Source organism: Durio zibethinus, chromosome 20 (assembly GCF_047325235.1).
Source record: "Durio zibethinus cultivar Kanyao isolate XHJ-2024 chromosome 20, ASM4732523v1, whole genome shotgun sequence".
NCBI lineage: Eukaryota > Viridiplantae > Streptophyta > Magnoliopsida > Malvales > Malvaceae > Durio > Durio zibethinus.
In genome coordinates, this window is record NC_143181.1 from 9,518,215 (window position 1) to 9,539,757 (window position 21,543).

The window sequence follows — 21,543 nt, forward strand, 5'->3', positions numbered from 1 at the left end:
ATGAAATTAAAACCTGGTTAATGCCCTTACAATTTCACGATGAAAAACAAGACAATATTTGAATATTAATTAAGATAATATGTTTATAGATTTGATAATTTAAAATATAATATAATGATATGATATAAAAAAATATAGATATAATATATTTTAAAATTTTAATATAAATTATATATAAATTTAATAAAAATAAAAATAAATTTTATATTTATTGTGTTAATATAAATAATATATAAATTATTATATAAATATATAAATTATGAATTTTTTATACAATATGATTATACAAGTTACCAAATCTACGTAATACATGTTTTGTCGTACTTTTAAAAATTACGGTTTCAAAAGGAATTAAATACATAATATCATAAATTAAGTAGATAAAAGTTAAAAATTAAAGACAGATTAAATATTAAAAGAATAAAATAAAATCACAAAACCTCCTTATGGTATAGGGATATTTGAACAACTTTTTTCAAACATTTGCATAGTTGCCCATGTCTTTGTATGTATTTTCACTTAGGCCACATAAAGTTTTAGACTTTCATCCATTTTTTCTTTTCATTTTTTTTCCATCAACCTGGTTTTTATTACCAATATATCTAAATAGAAATGGAAAAATACTAGGTTTAACATAATTTAAGGTTTTTCTATATTTCTAAAATTTTTACATGTTAAACACTGGCAATAACTTTTGATACATGTGCTTAGTTTGCTTATTTTAGTTTGTTAATAATTGTTTTAAGAACTTAAAATTTAGTGGTGGATTGAAAATTTTTTTCTAGTGATTCACTAAAGAATTGCCGATGAATTTATTAATTTTGTTGATAGGAAAAATATTTAGAAAATAATTTTGAGGGTGTTCAAAAAAAATTTCCTTAATATATTTTTTCTTTTTTAATCTTTAAAAATATTTATAAACACTCTCTCTCAAGCTATGGAATCACCTCAATTTGAAATACAATTTTATATACACTAAAAATTATCGTTAAGGGTCAAGGCTATCTAACACCTTAAAAATCCAACCCAATTACTAATAGGCAAAGAAAAAGTCCATATGTTTGTTTTTCTTTTATTAAAACTATGATTTTGATTTTTGAAAGAAGATATTCAAAATTGTCAATTTTAGCTGAAGAAATATGTGCCTATTTTCATAACCATATGAACTCTTAGTGAAACATGTATATCTTTCATGTATAATATATTCATAATATTAAAATTGTAAAGAATGGAAGAGGGTGGGGGTGTTCGTTCCTTCCTTCTCTATTTTTTTTGGTTTTTTAATTTAATTTAATTTATTATTAATTTATATTTATATTTATTTTTTATTAGATAAATTTTATAAAAAAGGTCAATTGAGTTAAGATACTAAATCAATTTATATTTGATTGGTTTTTATTTACATTGATCTAAAATATGTGTTTTCATTTTAAAATCGAGATCGAACGAATTTTTTTTTTAAATGAGGTCTAATTGGAGATGAATTTAAAGTGTTTTATTTCATCTCAAGTGCTTATATGGCACCTTCCTCCCTTTTTTTTTTTCCTTTTCTTTGTTTTTTTAAAGCTTTTGTTTTTTTTGTTGAGGATTTTTTTTTTTACTTTTGCTTTTTTTATTAAATAAAATTTGTAATAAAAAAATCAATTAAGATAGAAATAACAAAATAATTCGTAACCCATAATCGATGGGTTGCAGTTCATCCTAATTCAATTGTTATATTTTCTTTTAATTTGGGATAATCAAGTTAAGTTTTTTTAAATTAAGCTCGGTTTAGAGTAAGGTTTTGAGTGTTATGTTTATTTTTTACATATGCAAAAAATATATTTTATTATTTATTTAATTCTATAGTTATATATGTATTTTATTTAAAAATATTATTTAATACTTTAATTTAATAAATTCACATGTAATCCCATTTGATTTTTTAAAAATTTTATTTATTAGATAATTTTGTAAAGAAAAGTCAATGGATGTAGAGATAATAAAACAATTTATATCCAATGGTTTTAAACTTGTTACAATCTAATCAATGTGATTTTTTAATAAAAAAAATAAGAATTTGGTTAAGTTTTACCTTTTTAAATTATTTGGATTAAGTCAAGATTGGATTTAGAGTGTTTTGTCTCGATTCTCTTCGGAATATATAAAAAATATATTTTATTATTTATTTAATTTATATTTATATATTATATTAATAAAAATATTATTTAATAGCTAGTAAAGAATTTGGATATTTCATTTTACAAATGTAGAGTTAAAATACCTATAACCTTTAAGAGTAAAAGAGAAATGTTAAAGAGTGCCTTATAAGGATGAGTTAACGTGATATTTATAGAATTTTTTTTGTAATTAATGTATTTTAAAAAAAATAAGAATAATGCAGTATATGAAATATTATTTTTAAAATAAAATTTTACTAATTTTATCAAGTGATAATTGGGCATAGTAATAATACCCATAACCTAATTAAGGCTCAAATGAAAAAAAAATCTCATTTTGCAGGCCATAAATGCAAAATCTTCCAAATTTATTCCATATCTACTTATATTATTATTATTATTATTATTATTATTTTTATAAAGAAGACAATAATTTAATAATAAAAAAATTATAAGTATTGAAATTGAAAATTTTAATTTTTAAAAATAATTATATAAATTAAGTAAATTAAATTCCGTACTTCTATTTATACTGATTTCCATGTTCAAACGGAAGATCAATACTACATGTATTTAAGAGATCCAAATCTTTTTCCTAGTTGACACTTGTATATGAGCTGTATCCAATAGAGTGTAACATTCTTCTTTTTGGATTTTTTTTTTAACTAAAGAAAGAGTATAATTATAAAATATGGGGTAAATTAGAAACTTAAATATATAAGAAAAATTAGGTTAATTCATCAATCAAGTATGATAATGAAGATTACAACAAGTGACACAATACAAAAAAAGTATGAAAAAATAGATGATGATGCAATTTAAAATTTTAATAAAAATTATATATAAATTTAATAAAATAAAAAATATATATTTTAATTTTTGTGTCGATAAAAATTATGATATATAATTTTTATGTAAAATATAACATAAATATATAAATTATTAGTATTTTATATAATACAAATATATAAATTATTGGGATCTACTTTGACTCATAATTCTTTAGCTCAAAACTAAACTCTTTTAAGCACTTTTTGAGTTTAGCAAATCTTTTAAGAGTGAACTAAAATTAATTAATCATTGATTTGGTCTTTCTTAATTAATTATAAGCAATTAATATAGAGGATTCGGATTAATTAATTAAACTTACCTTAATCATTGATTTAGTCTCTCTTAATTAATTATAAGCAATTAATACAGAGGATTCGGATTAATTAATTAAACTTATGTAGCCATGGTTTCTAACTTTGGCGTAGTTCATCAACAATCATGCATCTCTTCTATATGCTTAAACACTAGTTCATGCATGCAATTTCGTCCTTTGCTTTTCTTTTTCCACCCTAAAATGTAAAGTAAAAAAAAATAAATTTACCAGGGACATGATTGCAAAATATTTTATTTAAACTATTGAATATAATAAATGAATATGTCAACCGGAATCAAACCATTTTCATTTATTAATTTAAAATTATTCCAAAAAAAAAAAAAAAAGTTTTGAACAGTGAAGAAAACCACATAGTGGATCCCACTCTGGAAACTGTTATTTAAATTTCTTTTCTTTTTTATAGTTATCATTCTTCATTCTTCTGTTCATTATTTTCTTTCATTCTTCTTTTTCCACTCTCTCTCTCTGTCTACACTCTACACTTTGTAAACTCATTGCTATTGTATTCTTTGTTTTTTCAAGGGAGAATATAAATCTTTGCTTTCTGGGGATGAGAAAAGAAAGGAAAAGAAAATAAAAAAAAACCCAATAAACAAGTTTCCGTTATGCTTGGGATTGGATTAGAGGTCATAACACCCGAATCTTTGTTCTTTGGATTGCTTTAACAGTAAGTAATAATATTTTTGCTTCTTTGATTCCATTTTTGTTTCGCTAATTTTGGGTTCATTGAGTTTTTTGAGTTTGACTTGTGTTTTTTTTTTCCTTGTTAAATTGTTAAACTCAGTGCTGGAATATGGCAATTTTGTTTTTTATGGAAAAATTTAAAAGACAGTTGCATTTTGGAAATTCAAAGTTTGATGCTTTGGGGATTTTATCCATTTTTTAGATCAACTGACTTTATAAAGTAAAATTTTCTCCCTTTTCTATCTTTCATCCGGGTGCATTCAAGTTCTTTTGTTTGGTCAGTTGGTCAAGTTCTTTTTTTTTTTTCTTAGGGATTTCATTTCAGCATTGGATGTTGGTAACGCCCTTTTCTTCTTGTTTTCTCTTCTTTTTTGTCGCTGGAGATTTATCTTTTTTTTTTTTTGGGTTGTCCTTTTGACTTGTTATATCGTTTTGTTTACTTGGAATTCCTTGTATATGCATGTTAATATTATTTTTTTGACCCTCCTTTTGAATTGCTGTACATCATCAATGTTTTAAATGAATAGTGTTTCATCTGATACTGTGTTCTCTGTTTAGTCTATTTTGTTTCAATGGATTTGATTGTTTTAGGGACACCAATCGTTTTCAGGCTTTGGAATCTGATTTTTTTTTTTTTTTTGGGACTTAACACAGGGAGTTTTTTTAATCTGATTGTAAGCATGGGTTTAGAGTATGATCGTTGCAATTCTTTGATCTTTTATTCACTTGTTTTTCTCTGGAATTTCTAGGAATTTGTCCCTATTCCTTGTGTTCGTTTTAATATCTATAATTATGTATTCCATATCGTCTTAGCATAAATACTACCAAATAGAAGCAATACACTTGAAAATTCCCGATTCATTTGGGATACTTTTGAACTGTATCTAGAATTGCAGATTTATTTGTGAACACGGACAGAGAAATCACTGAAGTTTTTAGTTTATGTATTGCTAGCTATACTTGCACTATAGTTCTAAGGCATGTTGTTTGTGATTGATACAAATTCATATATAGAAACTGGGAATATTTGGTATACATGTTTATCTGCTGGTGAATTTTGTGATACTCTATGCTGCCGTTTTTCATAAACTGCTCCATACATGTATCAGATACTGGATTGAAACGATCTTTCTTTGCATCTATTCTTTGCTGGGAAGGTAGTCTTTAAAGAAAAACTGATTTGTAAAACACCAAAAGAAATTGGTTAGTTTAGTTTGTATAGAATGTACTTTTCGTTTTCGTTTATGCTTACCATCTTGTGTTTCTAGCAAATGAACTTTATTAAGAAAATTTCCCTTGAGAAATAGTTTTGACATTTGGAAGTAAATTTGAATCTTGTGAGTGCCTTACAAAAGTGTTGGGTTTGCTCAATATGGGATCTTAATGTCTAAATGGAGTTTACTGGAGTATTTTAGAATAGTTTATATTATTTTGCTTATCAAACTTACTTTTTCTCCCCTTCTTATTGAAATAGGTGATCGAGTTTTCTGGAATTATTATTGCGTCAGATGTGCAGCATGTGTCATTATTGTGGTGCCGAACTTACGAAGTCCAACGAGGACAAGAGGAATACGGAGAATGGTAATGCTTTAATGTCAAGTACTGGGGACTCCATTTGGTCTTGTAAATTATGTTTGGAGAGGCAAGGAAGAGAATTTGTGAAACAGGATTTTATTAGTCCATATGCAACACCAATGATCAGTCCAACCACTTCATTGTCTGGCAGTGATCGCTCATATTCTAGTTGCAGTAAGCATCCATCTCTTTTTTATTAGTTACTTTGTTTCCTTTTCATTTTAAGCTAAATGTTTTACATTTTGTATTCTGTTCCATCAGGTGATTTTTCAGTTGATATAAACTCATATGATAGGTAGGTGCCCTTCTTTTCAATTGTGGCACTGTTATATAGTATTTGTTATTAACTGGAGTCTTGTGATTATATATGTGTGAGTGCGAATTATACCTATGCATTTATTTATATTTTATATTTTTCAGGGGTGAGGGTGACCAAGAGGTTGGCTTAAAAAAGAGTTATAGGGAGCTCAATTGTCTGCCAAATGGCCGATTGCAGCACCTGAGCTTAGAGGGCCCTAGGAAGAGAGTTGATAGCTCAAATATGATGACAGATAGCAACTTGAGGGACAAGAAAAATAGCAAAGATGTGGACTTAGTGAGAGATGTTGAGATAACAGAAGCTAGTAATGATCGAGAAGAAAAAGAAAATGTTGTTGAAAATTCTCCTAGAACCTTTGACAAAGAAAGTGGATCCTGTCCGTTTATTAATGGTGAAATGTATACGCAAATTTGGGAACCTCCTGAACCTGAAGATCAAGAATACGATTTGGAGGGTACTGTGGCTTATGATGATGACGATGATGATGATGATGAATGTGGAGATGGTACAAAATGGGGAAAGCCAAGTTCCTTGAGTCATATTAAAGATGAGGGCAATGGAATCTACAGGTTTGAAGAGGAAAAACAAAGGGCAATGGAAGAGGTGATAAATGGGAAGTTCAAAGCTATTGTAAGTCAACTTCTTAGGTCTGTGGGTGTTGCCAGTTCTGTGAATGACGGTGATAGTTGGGTGGATATAGTTACTTCTTTATCTTGGGATGCCGCTCTGTTTCTGAAGCCTGATGCTATTGATGGCAAAACAATGGGTCCAGATGGATATGTGAAAGTGAAATGCATCGCAACTGGTTCTCGCAGTCAAAGGTGATGATATGATTTCAATATACTGTTTTTTAAAATTATATTGCTCCTACTTATGGATATTTCTTCAACAAGTAATTTAGATTGTACATTGAAGAGACTAATAGGTTTTAATTTCACCTTTTCTGTTTCTTTTTAAGATTGAAGGTGGTGTTCATGTGCTTTTCTGAATGATCATCTTTAGATACTTGCATGCTATAAACATCTGATACCTCCATAAAATTCATTTGAGGAAGAGAATACTGGTTACTTTCCCCTTTTCCTTAATTTGAATCATATGAAAATTTAATTTGTATCATGTGAAAAGTCGTCTCTTTTTTAAATTTTAATTTCCTTTATTTGAATGAACTTATTGGATAACATATGAAAATCAACATTTAGCATGTTTTATTTGAATAGTCAAGCAACATTTTATAAGTCAGCAAATTAATGCTATTGCTGTTATAGGATTTCTGTCTTTTCAATGTATAAATTAACATTTGTTTTGCAGCCAATTAATCAAAGGCTTGGTCTTTAAGAAGCATGCTGCTCATAAGCACATGCAAACTATGTACAAGAATCCAAGGCTGTTATTAATTCAGGGAGTCCTTGGCCAGTTCTCTAGTGGGTTGTCTTCATTCAGTTCACTAGATGAGGTAAATTGGCAAAACCGAACTCTGTTTTTGTAATGTGGAAGTATACTGTATGTTTCTGATTGTTGACCCATAAAACAGGAAAAAGGTCATCTGAAATCTCTTAGTGAGATGATAGATATTTGCCACCCAAATGTGATTTTGGTGGAGAAAACTGTTTCACGTGATGTTCAAGAGTGTATCCTTGCCAAAGGAATCACATTGGTGTTTGACATGAAGCTGCATCGTCTAGAGAGAGTTGCTCGTTCTACTGGCTTACCAATCATACCATCTGATGCTTTGATGAATCAAAAGCTAAAGCAGAATGACTCCTTTAAGCAGTGTGACTCCTTTCATATAGAAAAGTTTGTTGAGGAACATGCTTGTTTTGGTGAAGGGGGAAAACGGCCAAGTAAAACATTGATGTTCCTTGAGGGCTGTTCTAAACGACTTGATTGCACTGTAAGTTGATGACTTCTTCTTTCTTTTTATTTTTTCCCCATTAATCAGGATGCACTGGCACGTTCTTGCATACATGCAAACACACATTTGTTTGTGCATAGGAAGCAAGAAAGTTAGATGTTGAATGTGGGCACTGGTAATATGGGCTGAGTATTTTACTTACGGAAAAATATTGACAAGCAGTTTTAATAAAAAATTCATTCTTTGACAGCCTACCCCATATTCCTGGTGTAGAACTTCTGGATAAGAAGGCATCAAAACATTCTTCTGCCTTTTTTTATTTTCCAGTTGCTCTGAGATTAATGAAGTTGGATAAGATATTGAATGTCAAACCTCTTTAACCCAAGCTATTAAAATTTTCAAGCATAATGCATATTAAATTAACTAATTACATTTATTATTAAGCAAAATGCCACTCTTCTTCTTTTAAGCCATTAGTTAATTTACACTTTACCAATTTGTAGTTGTTTACGCAGAATGTTGTTCTGGGGTTGTCTTTCCTTCTTTGGGGTTGGTTAAACTTTAGAGGCTTGGGTGTCTTCTGCTTGAGTTTCCTTTGCATCATCCATTTTTATTCCACTTGTTTCTCAAAAGCAATTTGTGTTAAATATTTGGACCTAAGACGTTTGACCTGATGCTATCTGCCAGATGACAAGCTTCCTCCTCCCTTATTTCTTTTCTAGTCAGATATTTATGTAATATTCCTGTGTATGTACTTCCTCATTAACTTGATATCACGATGTTGCAGATTTTGCTGAAAGGAAGTCATTCTGAAGAACTAAAAAAGATTAAGTGTGTTGTGCACTATGCTGTTGTCTTGGCATATCATTTAATCCTTGAAACTTCTTTCCTTATTGATCAGAAAGCAATGTTTTCAACAATTCCTTTCACTGGCGTAGCAGATGTGTTGCCAATAGATCGGGAATCCCATGCCTTAGAAACTAGTAACTTTAGTGTTCCTTGTCTTGAAAAGTCTACTGCTGAAACTGGATCAAATGCAGAAACTGGATCAAATGCAATTGACATTCCCATTTACAATGGGTTCCATGAAGAAGGTTGCCACATAAATGGGGAAATAGATGGTGATCTAATTGTGAAGTCAGGATTAGACTGCAGTTCAGCGTTATCTTTGGAGCCATATAATCCAGCCATTTTCTCTGGGTTGTCATCTATTTCTGCCTCTCTGAAGAAAGTTGTAGGAAATAGTTTTCCTCTTGCATCCACTGCTCCTTATCGGTCATTGTCTGCATATTTTGGGTTAAATGGGAGGGAATCCAAGCTTACAGAAGAAGTTCCTCCAATGAAAACTTCCGAGGTCTCAGGGCAGTTTGATGCAGAATTGAAAAGTGGTTGTGATGAAGAGAAATCTCTTTATGATGGACATCCTCAATCTTTTCCTGCTTCCTCTGAATCCTCACTTAACTTGAAAGCTAATGATGATCATAATGAAGAAAAAACACAAAATACGGAGTATGTTAACACAATGTTGGATTCACAAAGTATTTTGGTTCTTATGTCTAGCCAAAATTCCTTAAGGGGGACTATATGTGAGCAAAGCCATTTTAGCCATATCATGTTCTACAGGAATTTTGATGTTCCTCTTGGAAATTTCCTTCGAGATAATTTACTCAATCAGGTCTCTGGGATTTCCTTTTATTAGGGTTCTTTTTTTACTTGTGCAGTTTTCTCTAGTATGTGATTCCTGATGAGTAGAGTTTTATTAGGTTGCTCACTGCTCTAAACTGTTGGAGATATGATCTTTATCTTGTCATGTTACTAAATTGTGTTTTGGTGACTTCTTTGGTGATATAGTTTACCTCTATTATCAACTTAGTTAACCTTTAATTTTATCATGTGGTAGACTGCATTTGAAAACCTAACTTTTTCTCAAATGTATGTTGCTTTTGAATTTTCCACTGATAGAAACTCTTCTTTATGCAGAGAAGCCAGTGTGATATCTGTGGTGAACTGCCAGAAGCCCACTTTTACTATTATGCACATCATAATAAGCAGCTAATGATACAAGTGAAACGGCTTGCTAAGCATTTACCTGGGGAAGCAGAGGGAAAACTTTGGATGTGGAGTCGCTGTGGCAAGTGCAAAACTGGGAATGGAATTTCAAATTGTTCAAAAAGAGTGCTAATTTCAACTGCTGCACGGGGTCTTTCATTTGGAAAGTTCTTGGAGCTCAGCTTTTCTAAACACTCTTTATCCAGTGGATTATCCAGCTGTGGGCATTCTCTGCATAGGGACTTCCTATATTTCTTTGGGTACGGAGTACTGTTTCTATTTTCATTTAACAATAAACTCACTGTAATTTCAAATATAATTGTGAAATGGCAAAAATGTTCCTTTCAGTTTTAGACTTCTTAGAATGCAGAAAAATTTGGCAAAAAATGCAAAGTCTTCCTATGGAGCTGTGTGATAATTACAAAATTCTGCTTGCTTTTCCTTCTAATTTCTTAAAAAAAAAAAAAGAAACTCTGCAAAGAATTGCCTTTTGAAAATTTTCCTTACATTTCTTGTTACGTTCATGTAATTGCAGGTTGGGCCCTATGGTTGCAATGTTTAGTTACTCTTCAGTTAACACTTATACTGTGTCTATGCCTCCACAACATCTAGAGTTAAGCGAGTTAATTAGACCAGATTGGCTCAAGGAAGAATTGGAAAATGTACGTGTATATTCTGTTTTCACTGTGCTCTTGACGTCTGATATTATGTTTATTCTGTGGTGAAACATATGTATGTCTTATTCCTGCTAGCATTCACTCATGTTAATATATTTGAATTGGTATCGATGTTTTCTTTAGGTTTACATGAAAGGGATGCTAATGTTCAGAGAGGTTGCAAGCTTTTTGGTGCAGATAAAGTCACAGTTTATGGGTTCAACTCTTAACCTTAAAGGCTCATTAAAAGAATTCTCTGAAGTTGAAGAGATGTTGAAACTGGAAGCTTCTGAATTTGAGGTTGATTTTCTCTTGTTCTTTCTGATATGTTGTTTGGTGCTTGATTTTTCTTTTTATTCATCCACCACCCACAAGCAAGTATTTTCCTCTTCATTACCTTGTGAGATATGTTGTCATATTCATCATAAGCGTGTGCTTTTGTTTGTTTCCCTGTTACTATAAATTGTTGTCCAAATTGAAACTTGATTGTACATTTTCAATATACATGATATCTAATCAACATCCAAAATGCTGATTCAAAATGTTGATATCTAATCAACATTCAAATTGAAACTTGATTGCACATTTTCATCATACATATGAAACTCTGATTCATGTGTATCACCGGGCAAAAAACTGCAGGCAAATATTCAAAATGCTGTCCCAAAGAATGGAAATGCAAACTTTGGTTTTCACAAACTCCTTATCTTGAACCGACTAAGGTGGAATCTTCTGCTGGAATCATGCATTTGGGATCAACGCCTGCATTCTCTCCTCTCGCTCGATCCTACAGTAGTAGTCACTGGTGCCAGTAACAATGCAGTGCCGGAGCAATTGAAGTCCGATATGGGTAGTGCTGATGGAGAGGACGGTAGGGCAGAAACTAAATCTGGAAATGGTGATAAAGTTTCTGATAATACTGGTAATCTGAAAGCTGAGGCAGGTTCCTTTATTGAAAGAAATGAATTTTCAGGTGATGAATTCTCTTTGAATATTCCTTTTCAAAAATCTGAAGGGTGTGACAGCATGCATGGCAATTCCACTGTGGTTGATAATATTGAAAAGCCAACAGTGAACCCTGTGAAATCATCCAACCTAGATTTCACTATGACATCTAATAGATCTGTTTGTCCTCATTTTGGTGATGAGAATTGTCAAGCAGAGGATGCACCTCCGTTAGATAATTTTCAAGTGGATAGAACAATTCCAATTTCTACTGATCTTGCCTATAATGATTCTATAGTTGATTCAAATGGATCTAGGAGGGGTGGATCTCCACGTTCATCACTATCCAGCTTAGAAAACTTAAATGGATGGTTCTGGATGCCTTTTTGTGAAATCAGAGAGCTGTATATGAAGGATCTTCTGAGAGGAATCGTCCCCAAGTTTGAATCTATCAGTAGTTATACTCCAGCAAAAATACCCACAGGCTATCAATTAATCAGGGAGGAAGGGTCAAGGCTACACATACCCCTAGGAACTAATGATTACATAGTGTCAGATTATGAAGGTGAATTGTCAAGTATAATTGCTTGTGCATTAGCATTGCTGAAAGATCTGCCCACTATAACAGAAATGTCCAATGAGGATGGGAGGAGAGATAAACTAATTGAAAGTTTACGCAGCCTCATTCGAGTTCCTACGATATCCTCGCATTGGTCTTCTAGTGGTTCATCTGATTCAGACTCTGTCTCTAGTCTGAGCATTTCATCAGAAGAATCACGCTTCTCCAGTTTTGATGGGTTAAACTTGTTGGATTCTCTAGTTCCTCCTGATGCTATAAACCTAGAGGTTTCTCTAGGTGTTTCAAAATCATTTGTGAAGGGTAAATACTCGGTAGTATGTTTATATGCTAACCAGTTCCATGATCTTCGGGAGCGGTGCTGCCTTTCAGAGCTTGATTATATTGCTTCTCTTAGCCGTTGCAGAAACTGGGATGCCAAAGGAGGGAAGAGCAAGTCCTTTTTCGCTAAAACACTTGATGATAGGTTTATTATAAAAGAAATTAAGAAGGCTGAGTATGATTCATTTGAGAAGTTTGCTTTACATTATTTCAAGTACATGAATCAATCATTTGAGTCCGGAAGCCAAACTTGCCTTGCTAAAATACTTGGAATTTATCAGGTTTGAGATTTATTTATTTTTATATCTGTTGACTTTATTCTTTTTTCTTTGTTCTTTTTTTTGAACATTTGAACATGTTGCAGGTGATAGTAAGACAGCCAAAAACTGGGAAAGAGTCCAGACATGATCTTATGGTGATGGAGAATCTTACCTTTGGTAGAAATATTACTCGCCAGTATGATCTTAAAGGGGCCTTACATGCTCGATTCAGTTCATCTGCTTCTGGTTCTGGAGATGTTCTTTTGGATCAGAACTTTGTCAATGACATGAATTCCTCTCCGTTATATGTTAGTAATAAAGCCAAGCGTCTCTTGCAACGGGCTGTATGGAATGACACAACTTTCCTCAATGTGAGCTTTTAGTTCTTTCAATTGGACTTTTGCCTTGATTAGATAGATAAATTCTTTTGTAGATAGCAGCATTTGTTTTTAATAAATTTTGCCCTTGAATAATATTCTACACTCCCCATTAACCTCAACAACTGCCCCCTTTTCCAAAAAAAGAAAATGGGTTAATGTTAAGAATAGTCTTTGAACCATATAGAAATGTTCAATGTGTTACTTAGAACTTTAAAAATCTCTAATGTGATATCTGACTTATAAATTTGTTAACTAATGTGGTACTTGGAGAGCTATTTGTTTGCAATATGTCATCATTTGGAGCTAACTACGTTAGGGGTGAGTAACATATTAGTTAATAGATTTATGGTACAGGTACCACATTAGAGACTTTTAAAGTTCATATATCACATTGAATATTCTACTATAGTTCAAGGGTCATTTGTAACATTAACTTTTTAGAATTTTTTTTCTTTTTCCTTTCTAGGTCACACTTCTCTAATTTGGAATAAGGTATTGACTGACAGTTCCATTCTTCTCTTTTCATTTGCAGTCAATCAATGTAATGGATTATTCATTACTTGTTGGGGTGGATACCCAGCGGCAGGAGCTTGTATGTGGGATTATTGATTATCTCAGGCAGTATACTTGGGACAAACAACTTGAGACATGGGTAAAGTCTTCATTAGTTGTTCCTAAGAATGTGTTGCCAACTGTAATTTCTCCCAAGGAATATAAGAAAAGATTCAGAAAGTTCATGTCAACCTACTTTTTTAGTGTCCCAGATCATTGGTGCTTGCAGAAATCCTCTGACCCTTGTGAACTTTGTGGCACTAGAGATGAAGATTTATCTCAATCCAAGTCCCTAAAGCAACCGTACCAAAATGGTATTTCTGCCTAGGTCTTGTATTCCTTGTTTCTCAATTTTTTCCCTTGAATTAGCCCTCATTTTCTTAGCCAATTGAAAAATTGCTGTGTACAAATCCAACCCTTTTATCATGCAGTTTTGAGCAAATTTCTGGGGACTGTTTCATTCATAATTTTGTACAGTCAAGTGAGGAATTGTAAAGAGCCGCAGTTATTGTAAGACTGATAATTTAAAATCAATGAAAAGTTTCAGCTATTGGAAATAGATTTGTCTTCTAAATGCTTTTTTTTTGTATTTATTGTTTGTTATTCTTCTGAATTTCTGCTATCAATAGCCTTTCAAAGTTTTTAGTTGCTGCTATGATGAAAGTCTTGTCTTGTAGCCTGGGCTATCTGATCTTTCTTAACAGTAGACATGACAAACAATTCAATTAGTTGTTGTGTTTGTGTCAAATGCATGTAAAACATAAAAATTTGTTGGGTCAAATTCATGTGAATATTTCAAACATAAAATACATTTTTTTTTAGTTTTTGCTAAACTAATAGATAATTTTTACTAAAATTTTAAATTATGTAGTTTTAGTGTTTTTTTTACATGTTGTATTAGTGTTTAAAATTCTCAAATCTATATAACAGGTATGCTACTAAAGAAAGGAAGCAAGTTTAACTCGTACACTTGGTTAGAAAACTAGGTTAGTTATATCAAGGATATGAATTATATCCTCCATCCATCAAAGCAGTGTTTGAAGGGGAGAGTCACTGCTGCTGCGGTGAATAATTGATGTATGTATTGATGAGGTTCAATTTCATGCATACTGTTCTCTCACTCAGCTGTGTGCTAAGTTCCCAGCAAAGACTTGGATATATGGTTTCTTTTGTATTACAAATGGCAAATTCTACCTATCTGTCAAGCTGAAAGCAAATGCCAAAAGTGAGCCATGGGGAAGAATATGGAAGTATAAAACCATAGGAAAGGAATTGATTCGCCCGCTAACTTGAACAAAGAATCAAATTCTTCCCAAGATGTAGTATAACCTTACTTCTCTTTGAAATCATGATTATTCATTGATTCCACAGAGAAATGGAGAATTCAATCACCCAAGATCTCAGTGAAAGCTTTCAGCTCAACGATGATGATCAATATCTCAAAGATGAAGATGAAGATGCAGATGAGTCTAATTTCATTTACATCATCAATGCAATCCTTAGTGGAACTGCCAGGCTCAATGTTCTCTTACCGACAGCAACCATCCTTGCCTTCACCATTTTTGCTCCCCTCCTTACCAATGATGGCCAATGCACCTCTCTCAGCCGCTGGCTAATGGGTTCCTTCCTTGTCTTCCTGGCAGCCTCCTGTGTGTTCTTTACGTTCACAGACAGCTTTAGAACGGCCACAGGAAGGTTGTATTATGGCATAGCAACCTTGAGGGGAATTTGGACATTCAATGGTGGAAGGAAGAAACCTTGCATGCCATCAGATTACAAGCTGAGATGGTCTGATCTCTTCCATGCATGGCTTTCTTTGGTTGTATTTTTAACCTTTGCAGGGTCACATAGTGATGTTGTGGCATGCTATTATCCAGGAATTCCAAGGAAGGTCACCAACACTGTTCCTCTTGTGGTTGGCTTTGTCGTAAGTGTTTTGTTTGTGGTGTTTCCTTCCAGGAGAAGGGGAATTGGGTATCCATTCTTGTTGCAGAAGGAAGCTAGGTACTCTAGATTTTGAAACATAATTTGATATCTTCATGAACAAATAGATTGTAATAAGCTTATTATTTTTCAGAGTAGATGAAACAATAATTTCTACATATTTGTATAATTTAGTATCAATTCTATCAAAAAAATAGTATCTATCAATTGTTCATATAACAAAACACCCAGAGAGAGAAAAAAAAAAAAAAAAAAAAAAAACTATAGAAATGACTTCAGCTTAAAAAGTTACTGTTAAAGAAATACTGAATTTAGAGATATTGAAAACTTATTTGATGCATTAATAGATGAATTTTTTTTTAATTTTATAATTAAAATTAAGATAACAATGCATGTTTTTTAATATATATTTAAAAAAATTAATTTAAAAAATATTATTTAAAATTTTAATTTAGTTTTTAAAATTATATTAAAAAATTAAATTAAATTCGTGTTATTTCAATTTAAAATTAAACGAGTTCATATTATTATTTATAATCAAATGAGTTAAATTAAAATTCAAACTTTGAATAAATAAAACAAATTTTTTTTTAATTCGAACATCTCTAATCTCAACCATCTCTTAAAATTAAAATCCAACCAAGCATTATCTTCAGAAAAATCTAAATTGTAAAGAAGCACCGTGCCCAAACTGTAGAAATGTTAGTCAATGAAGCAGAAAATTTAAACAAATAAAAAATATTGGTCTCTCCCATACATGGAGAAAAATTATTGGTTTTTCAACGATAAGAAAGTGACAGTCATGTTCCCTAGGCTCTCCTCGTCCACGCTCTAACAGAATCTTGATGCCCCCCTCGGCCTCCGGCTTGTCCTCTCCCACTTGTACTCACTCACCTTTACCCACTTATATAAATGTTTATCTACCCCACTTGCACGGATCTTTTTCTTTTAAGTCTCCCAGGAATCAACAAAGCAACGAAGGAAAAAACACTCACCCACAGCACAACTGCCATTAAGCCCCAAACTTACCAAAACTGAACAAAAGTTGCAGGTAATTTTACTTTCTTCAGATCTCAGCTTCTGTTTTTTTATGACAGCTTTTGTTTCAATAATTGTCTTTATTATTTTGTTTTAATTTGGTTTATTATGTGGGGGGTTTTGTTGATGTATATATATATATTTTGGATTGTTGGGTTTTGGCTTCTTTGTGTTTTTCAGTTCTTTATTATGGTTTTCAATTGATGGGAATCCAAAAATAGGAAGTTTTTTAAAGATGGGTTTCTACTTTTATCTCTTTTCATAACTGTAGAAATGAAAAAGGGAGGGAATTGAATTGTTTTGATATGTCCTTGTTTGTGGTTTAGGGTCGTTTGTGGTAATGTTGGATATGTGATTTGCATGTTGAAGACAACTATGGTATTTCAGCTTCTCTTTGAAAGAAATAAATTGGTCCTTTCTTGGATCTTGAGGTAAATTAAGCATAGAGTGATGGATAATTGGTTTCAATAATGAATGTAAACGACTGTTCTTGGTAATTTTTTATCTTGTTTCCATTTGTGCAATAGTATATCATACAGAAATTGCAATTATGTGTTTTTCATGTATAAGTTTCGCCTGAGATTTGATTATAAACTTTTCGAAAGAAAAGGCATATCTTACAAGGGATAGTGTGGTGTAAATACTGCAAGGCTAGCAAGGTTGTCTGGTCATAGGTTGTCTGATGCACTATGAAGGGTTTTTTGGAAAATCAATAAATAATGGTGCACAAACAAACATATTCCTCTCCATTCAAACATCCAGCATGCTTGTAATTCTAGCATGATCAGAGTCATTTCTATTTCTTTTCAAGAATTAGTCCAATAGATCCTTTCATTATTAGTAGCATAATTTATATCCATAATATATGTGGACATATGAACGAGAAAAAAAGTTTTACTAGTTCTTCAGTCAACTCAAAGATTGTCATTCTTGAAACTAAGAAAACAAGATTGATTGTATATATGACATCTTTATTATAGCATGAATTAATTCTCATGCATCATCAATAAAGCTGGGAATTACTACGTGCCAAGGTTTTACTAGTTCTTCAGTCAACTCAAAGATTGTCATTCTTGAAACTAAGAAAACAAGATTGATTGTATATATGACATCTCTATTATAGCATGAATTAATTCTCATGCATCATCAATAAAGCCGGGAATTACTACGTGCCAATTTTGGTGGAAAGATCTGCTAAGCAAGTATGCTTATTTGTTTGGCATTGTTTTCATTGGTCTTTTTGATGTTGGATGGGACAAGGGGAGATCTTTGATTGTAGTCATTTACATAAAGGAAGAGGGGCTTCCTTCACCAGAACATCTTTAGATATGTCCATTTGTTGCATGCATTAGTGAGTTTGATGCTTTTATCTATTATTTGCAAAGAGTGATGCACATTTAAGATACTTTTTAGCATTTTGCATGCCCATTTATGTGTGGGCAACATAAGAAATATCTGGAAGGGAAAGTGAAATTCAGAAGCTAGAAGATATAATGATGAAGGCGGACTCACATATGCACAAATACGAACATAAGGAGATAGGGTTCTTCCTGTTGGTTGTCCTCTGAAATTTAAAGATGCCTTGGGAATCTGCTTCTTAAGCACTATGAGTTTGTTAATGGTAAATCTTTTTGCTGATTCTGCTATTTTGTTGTCTTCAGAAATGTGGTTCATCAAAGGTTAAAGTTAAATTTTACCTATAGCTGTAGCTGAGAAAGTGAAAAGAGAGGGATGATGGTATAGCAGACAGGGGCCTAATTTTAGAATTCTAGCTTTATATTCAGGAAAGCGCTAGCTTAATATGTAGTCAAATCACCATTGGTGAACTGAGAAATGTTCTGGTTTGTCTAGAATTTAAAAAATAAAGAATTTTCATTGGTTTAGCTTTCCATTTGGGAGTTGGATAAATAATGTGTTCTAAAGCTGAAGTTCTAGTTGGAACTCTTCTCTTGCATTTTCTGTCGGCAAATTGTTGATTAAAATTGCAGGAATGTCATCAAGGCATGCGGTGATAAGAGTTTTGGATTTTGCTTTCATTCAACTAATGTACCCTAGGCTAAGATTTGTTCCAAAAACATACTAGGGTCCTATCCAGGTTTTCAAATTTATCTTTTTTTTTAACAGTTCAGGTCTAGCTAGTCACATTCTTTCCCTTGTCTGTTAACTTCAAATAATGGCTGAAGAAGTTATATGAAAGATCTTGTCATTTTCGCTAATGCTGTATAAGAAAATAATGAGCCACAAGGAGCCTTTCTACCTTGCTTTGACTTTAGAATGCACAATTCGCTTAAAATGGTTTTTAGACTTTTCTTAATTTCATGGTTTACAATCATATGGGCACTTTTCTAGTTTTATCTTTCTCTATTTTCTGCTTAATCAAGATTCAGAGTCTCAATGTTGGGCTTATTTATTTTTATATATTTTTTTTATCTTTCACATTCCATCTACAACATGCTTAGACTTTAGCTTCTAAAGGTAAAATGGTAAAGGAAAACGAAGGAAGGGTAATTCTGCCACCCAGTGGTACTACCATCTTAATAGAATGTGTGGGTCGAAAATCAATTATCTATTCTCCCTGATTATTGCTATCATAGAATGACAGTCAGGTTCGAAGTTGCTCTTTGATTGATTAATTTAGTTTTGCTTGTTGTAGATGCTATATATGCACTTTAGATGATTAATCAATGGACTGGTAGCTTCTTTAGTCTATCTATTCGAAATTATTCTTTCTGTGACTGTATTTTTCCGAATTTGTTTATTTAAATTTAGGAGTTGCATTTGTTTTTTGTTCATAAAAAACTTAGCATCAATTTGTTAGTAGCTTTTTCTGTTTTTTGGATTTTTAATTCAACAATATAGGATGAAAATATGCTAATTAATTGACGGTATATTTACATTTATATTGTTGTATCTGGTTGTACTATTGCAGGATAAAAAGTCAATCCCCGGATTGAGGGTCTCCAAGACCAAAAGATGAGTCTTGCATGTCTGGTGTGCCATAGTGTGGAAAGTCCATCACACTCTTTTAGGAGTTACTCTGTTTCAAGTTCAGACAACGAGGGAAGATGTTCGGCCATTGCTAACTGCCTGGCCAGGAAGTCATCTCTTCCGGCTGCGAGACCAACTGTAACATCAACATCCAAAGTGACCCCACAACCAAATTTTCAGAACAGCGTTGGAATAGCAGGTCCCCCACGGCTGGTGCGTAGTCGAGCTGTAACAAGGGATCTTGTGAGAGACTGGAATTTCGATGAGGTTGTAATGGAGCGCTAGTTTGTTTTATTTGAGGTAGGAGAGTGTGGAGGTCTCTCCGCTTGGGATAGTGTTAGAACCTTTATTTTTGCCTCTCTATTTTGTATTAGTTTGCTATGGATGCAACTGAACTTTTCTGCCTGAAGAGTTTGGGCATATGTATCAAATCTGAGTACTATTGAATGTGAAAAACTTATCACATTGCCTTGCTGTTTTCTGTCTGTTGGTTTATTTGTTTAGATTTTGGTACAGCATGGCTTCCTTATCCTACTACAATTTTGGGTCAGACAGGTTGGAATCAAGCGAGTATGCATCAGCCCTCGTGATAAAGCAGGGGATACCCTCTTTTATGTTCCTTGCGCCAGCTGGGAAGTACACTTCATTACCGCCTTAATAGGAAGAGGTATAAGCGAGCCGAAACATGGAAATTTAATTATGTTTGTGATTCATTCATTCAATTAATAAATTTTAAAATATTATTTTTGATCAATTTATTAAATTTAATAAACAAGTAAAAATTGAGTTTGTTTACGAATTGTACGTCAAATCCGTTTTTTCTTTACACTTCTATGTTATAAAAGAATTTAATATGAAAAAAAAAATTTATAAAATAGTTCAGATATGTTAGTATATATATTTTTCAATTCAAATCAAGACACTTAATCATATTATTTAAAAAATCAATTATTTAATATAAAATAATTTATTAATTTATTAAAATAAATATTTATCATTTAATTATCACATATAATTTGTAATAAATAATTAATTTTTTTTTAATAATATGATTAGATGATATGATTTCAATAAAAAAATATATATTGATGTAACGTAACTCTTTCATATATATTTTTTTAAATATCTAAATAAGCAATGTAGACTTGGATGTCGTACACGGTACATCAAGCTTTTTATTACTAATTTTATGCTAATTTTGAGATCCAAACATAGTAGATATGAATTTGAAATATCCAAAAATGCCCTCTATGATCAGGGTAAAATGAAAATTTTATGAGACATAAGATAGAAATAAAATCCTTGTGTACCGTTATTATTATTATTTTCTATAGATTTAGCTGGCTTGTGATTTGGTAAAGAGTGGCTTAATTTAATTAGTAGGTTAAGTGGGTTGTAGAAATTGAATTTGTTGGTTGTACGTCCTCAATTTCTGTTGGCAACTTGGTATGTGGTGTTCTAAATTGAAACTCGTAAGATAGTTTTCGTATTGTGGTCCTCATATTCTGTCTGGTAGGCAAATTTTTATAGACTTGTAAATAAGTAAGATGGTTAATAGTCATGTTATTTATTTATTGATAATGGGTTGAATTTTTACTTTATTTTAATAATTAAAATTTAAATCTGAACAAATTTTTTTTTTTAAAAAAAAAAAAAAAACTAAAAGCGCCTCTTTAATTAACGTGCAAGCCGCTTACGATTGGACCTTTGAAATTTTCATTGACCCATGAAACAAGTGTAGACGTTTGTCTAACTGGCTCCCACAAGTGGAAAATATTATATGCCTCTTCTTTAATATATATTATTATAGGCCTTGTTTGGGTAAGTGGGATGTAATTTTGGACTTAAATTAGGGCCATCTAACTTTTTCTTTTTAAATTTTGCACAGATATTGCAAATATTTACATAAAAAGTTTTAATTAGTTTCCCATTCACCTGTATTTATTGGGATTAAACATAAATTTATTATTGCATCTCGGGTTAAAGTTGAAGCTTGTCGATATATTTGTTAGCTTGTGGATGAAATGTTTCCGTATGAAAAATAATAACTGATGGAGAGTATCTATCTTAATTACTGGA

The 21,543-nt window shown here is 31.8% G+C and overlaps 3 protein-coding genes across 8 annotated transcripts; all 3 read left to right on the forward strand.

Moving 5' to 3' along the window:
• The first annotated feature begins 3,729 nt into the window (after window positions 1-3,729).
• On the forward strand, window positions 3,730-14,053 carry LOC111315756 (putative 1-phosphatidylinositol-3-phosphate 5-kinase FAB1D). 3 transcript variants are annotated; one of them, XM_022917734.2, is made up of 13 exons: window positions 3,730-3,991; window positions 5,483-5,757; window positions 5,845-5,878; window positions 6,004-6,723; window positions 7,211-7,355; window positions 7,434-7,793; window positions 8,542-9,429; window positions 9,735-10,063; window positions 10,339-10,465; window positions 10,604-10,759; window positions 11,102-12,583; window positions 12,667-12,933; window positions 13,475-14,053. In XM_022917734.2, the coding sequence occupies exons 2-13, from the start codon at window positions 5,517-5,519 to the stop codon at window positions 13,820-13,822; spliced, it is 5,097 nt and encodes a 1,698-aa protein (XP_022773469.2). In that variant the 5' UTR covers window positions 3,730-3,991; window positions 5,483-5,516; the 3' UTR covers window positions 13,823-14,053. The 3 variants fall into 3 exon arrangements, with proteins under 3 accessions (XP_022773469.2, XP_022773471.2, XP_022773470.2); XM_022917735.2 differs by lacking the exon at window positions 3,730-3,991 and adding an exon at window positions 4,018-4,345; XM_022917736.2 differs by lacking the exon at window positions 8,542-9,429 and having other exon boundaries at window positions 3,810-3,991.
• Window positions 14,054-14,732: 679 nt separating this feature from the next.
• Window positions 14,733-15,633, forward strand: LOC111315037 (protein DMP2-like). 2 transcript variants are annotated; one of them, XM_089749615.1, is made up of 2 exons: window positions 14,733-15,282; window positions 15,372-15,509. In XM_089749615.1, exons 1-2 carry the CDS (start codon window positions 14,870-14,872, stop codon window positions 15,496-15,498), a joined length of 540 nt encoding a protein of 179 aa, XP_089605741.1. In that variant the 5' UTR covers window positions 14,733-14,869; the 3' UTR covers window positions 15,499-15,509. The 2 variants fall into 2 exon arrangements, with proteins under 2 accessions (XP_089605741.1, XP_022772393.1); XM_022916658.2 differs by having other exon boundaries at window positions 14,733-15,633.
• A 715-nt stretch (window positions 15,634-16,348) lies between these two features.
• On the forward strand, window positions 16,349-19,938 carry LOC111315757 (PyrD). Of its 3 annotated transcripts, XM_022917738.2 has the most exons (3): window positions 16,349-16,489; window positions 16,803-16,907; window positions 19,406-19,938. In XM_022917738.2, exon 3 carries the CDS (start codon window positions 19,450-19,452, stop codon window positions 19,747-19,749), a length of 300 nt encoding a protein of 99 aa, XP_022773473.2. In that variant the 5' UTR covers window positions 16,349-16,489; window positions 16,803-16,907; window positions 19,406-19,449; the 3' UTR covers window positions 19,750-19,938. The 3 variants fall into 3 exon arrangements, with proteins under 3 accessions (XP_022773473.2, XP_022773472.2, XP_089605759.1); XM_022917737.2 differs by lacking the exon at window positions 16,803-16,907; XM_089749633.1 differs by lacking the exons at window positions 16,349-16,489; window positions 16,803-16,907 and adding an exon at window positions 17,990-18,097.
• Window positions 19,939-21,543: the final 1,605 nt, after the last annotated feature.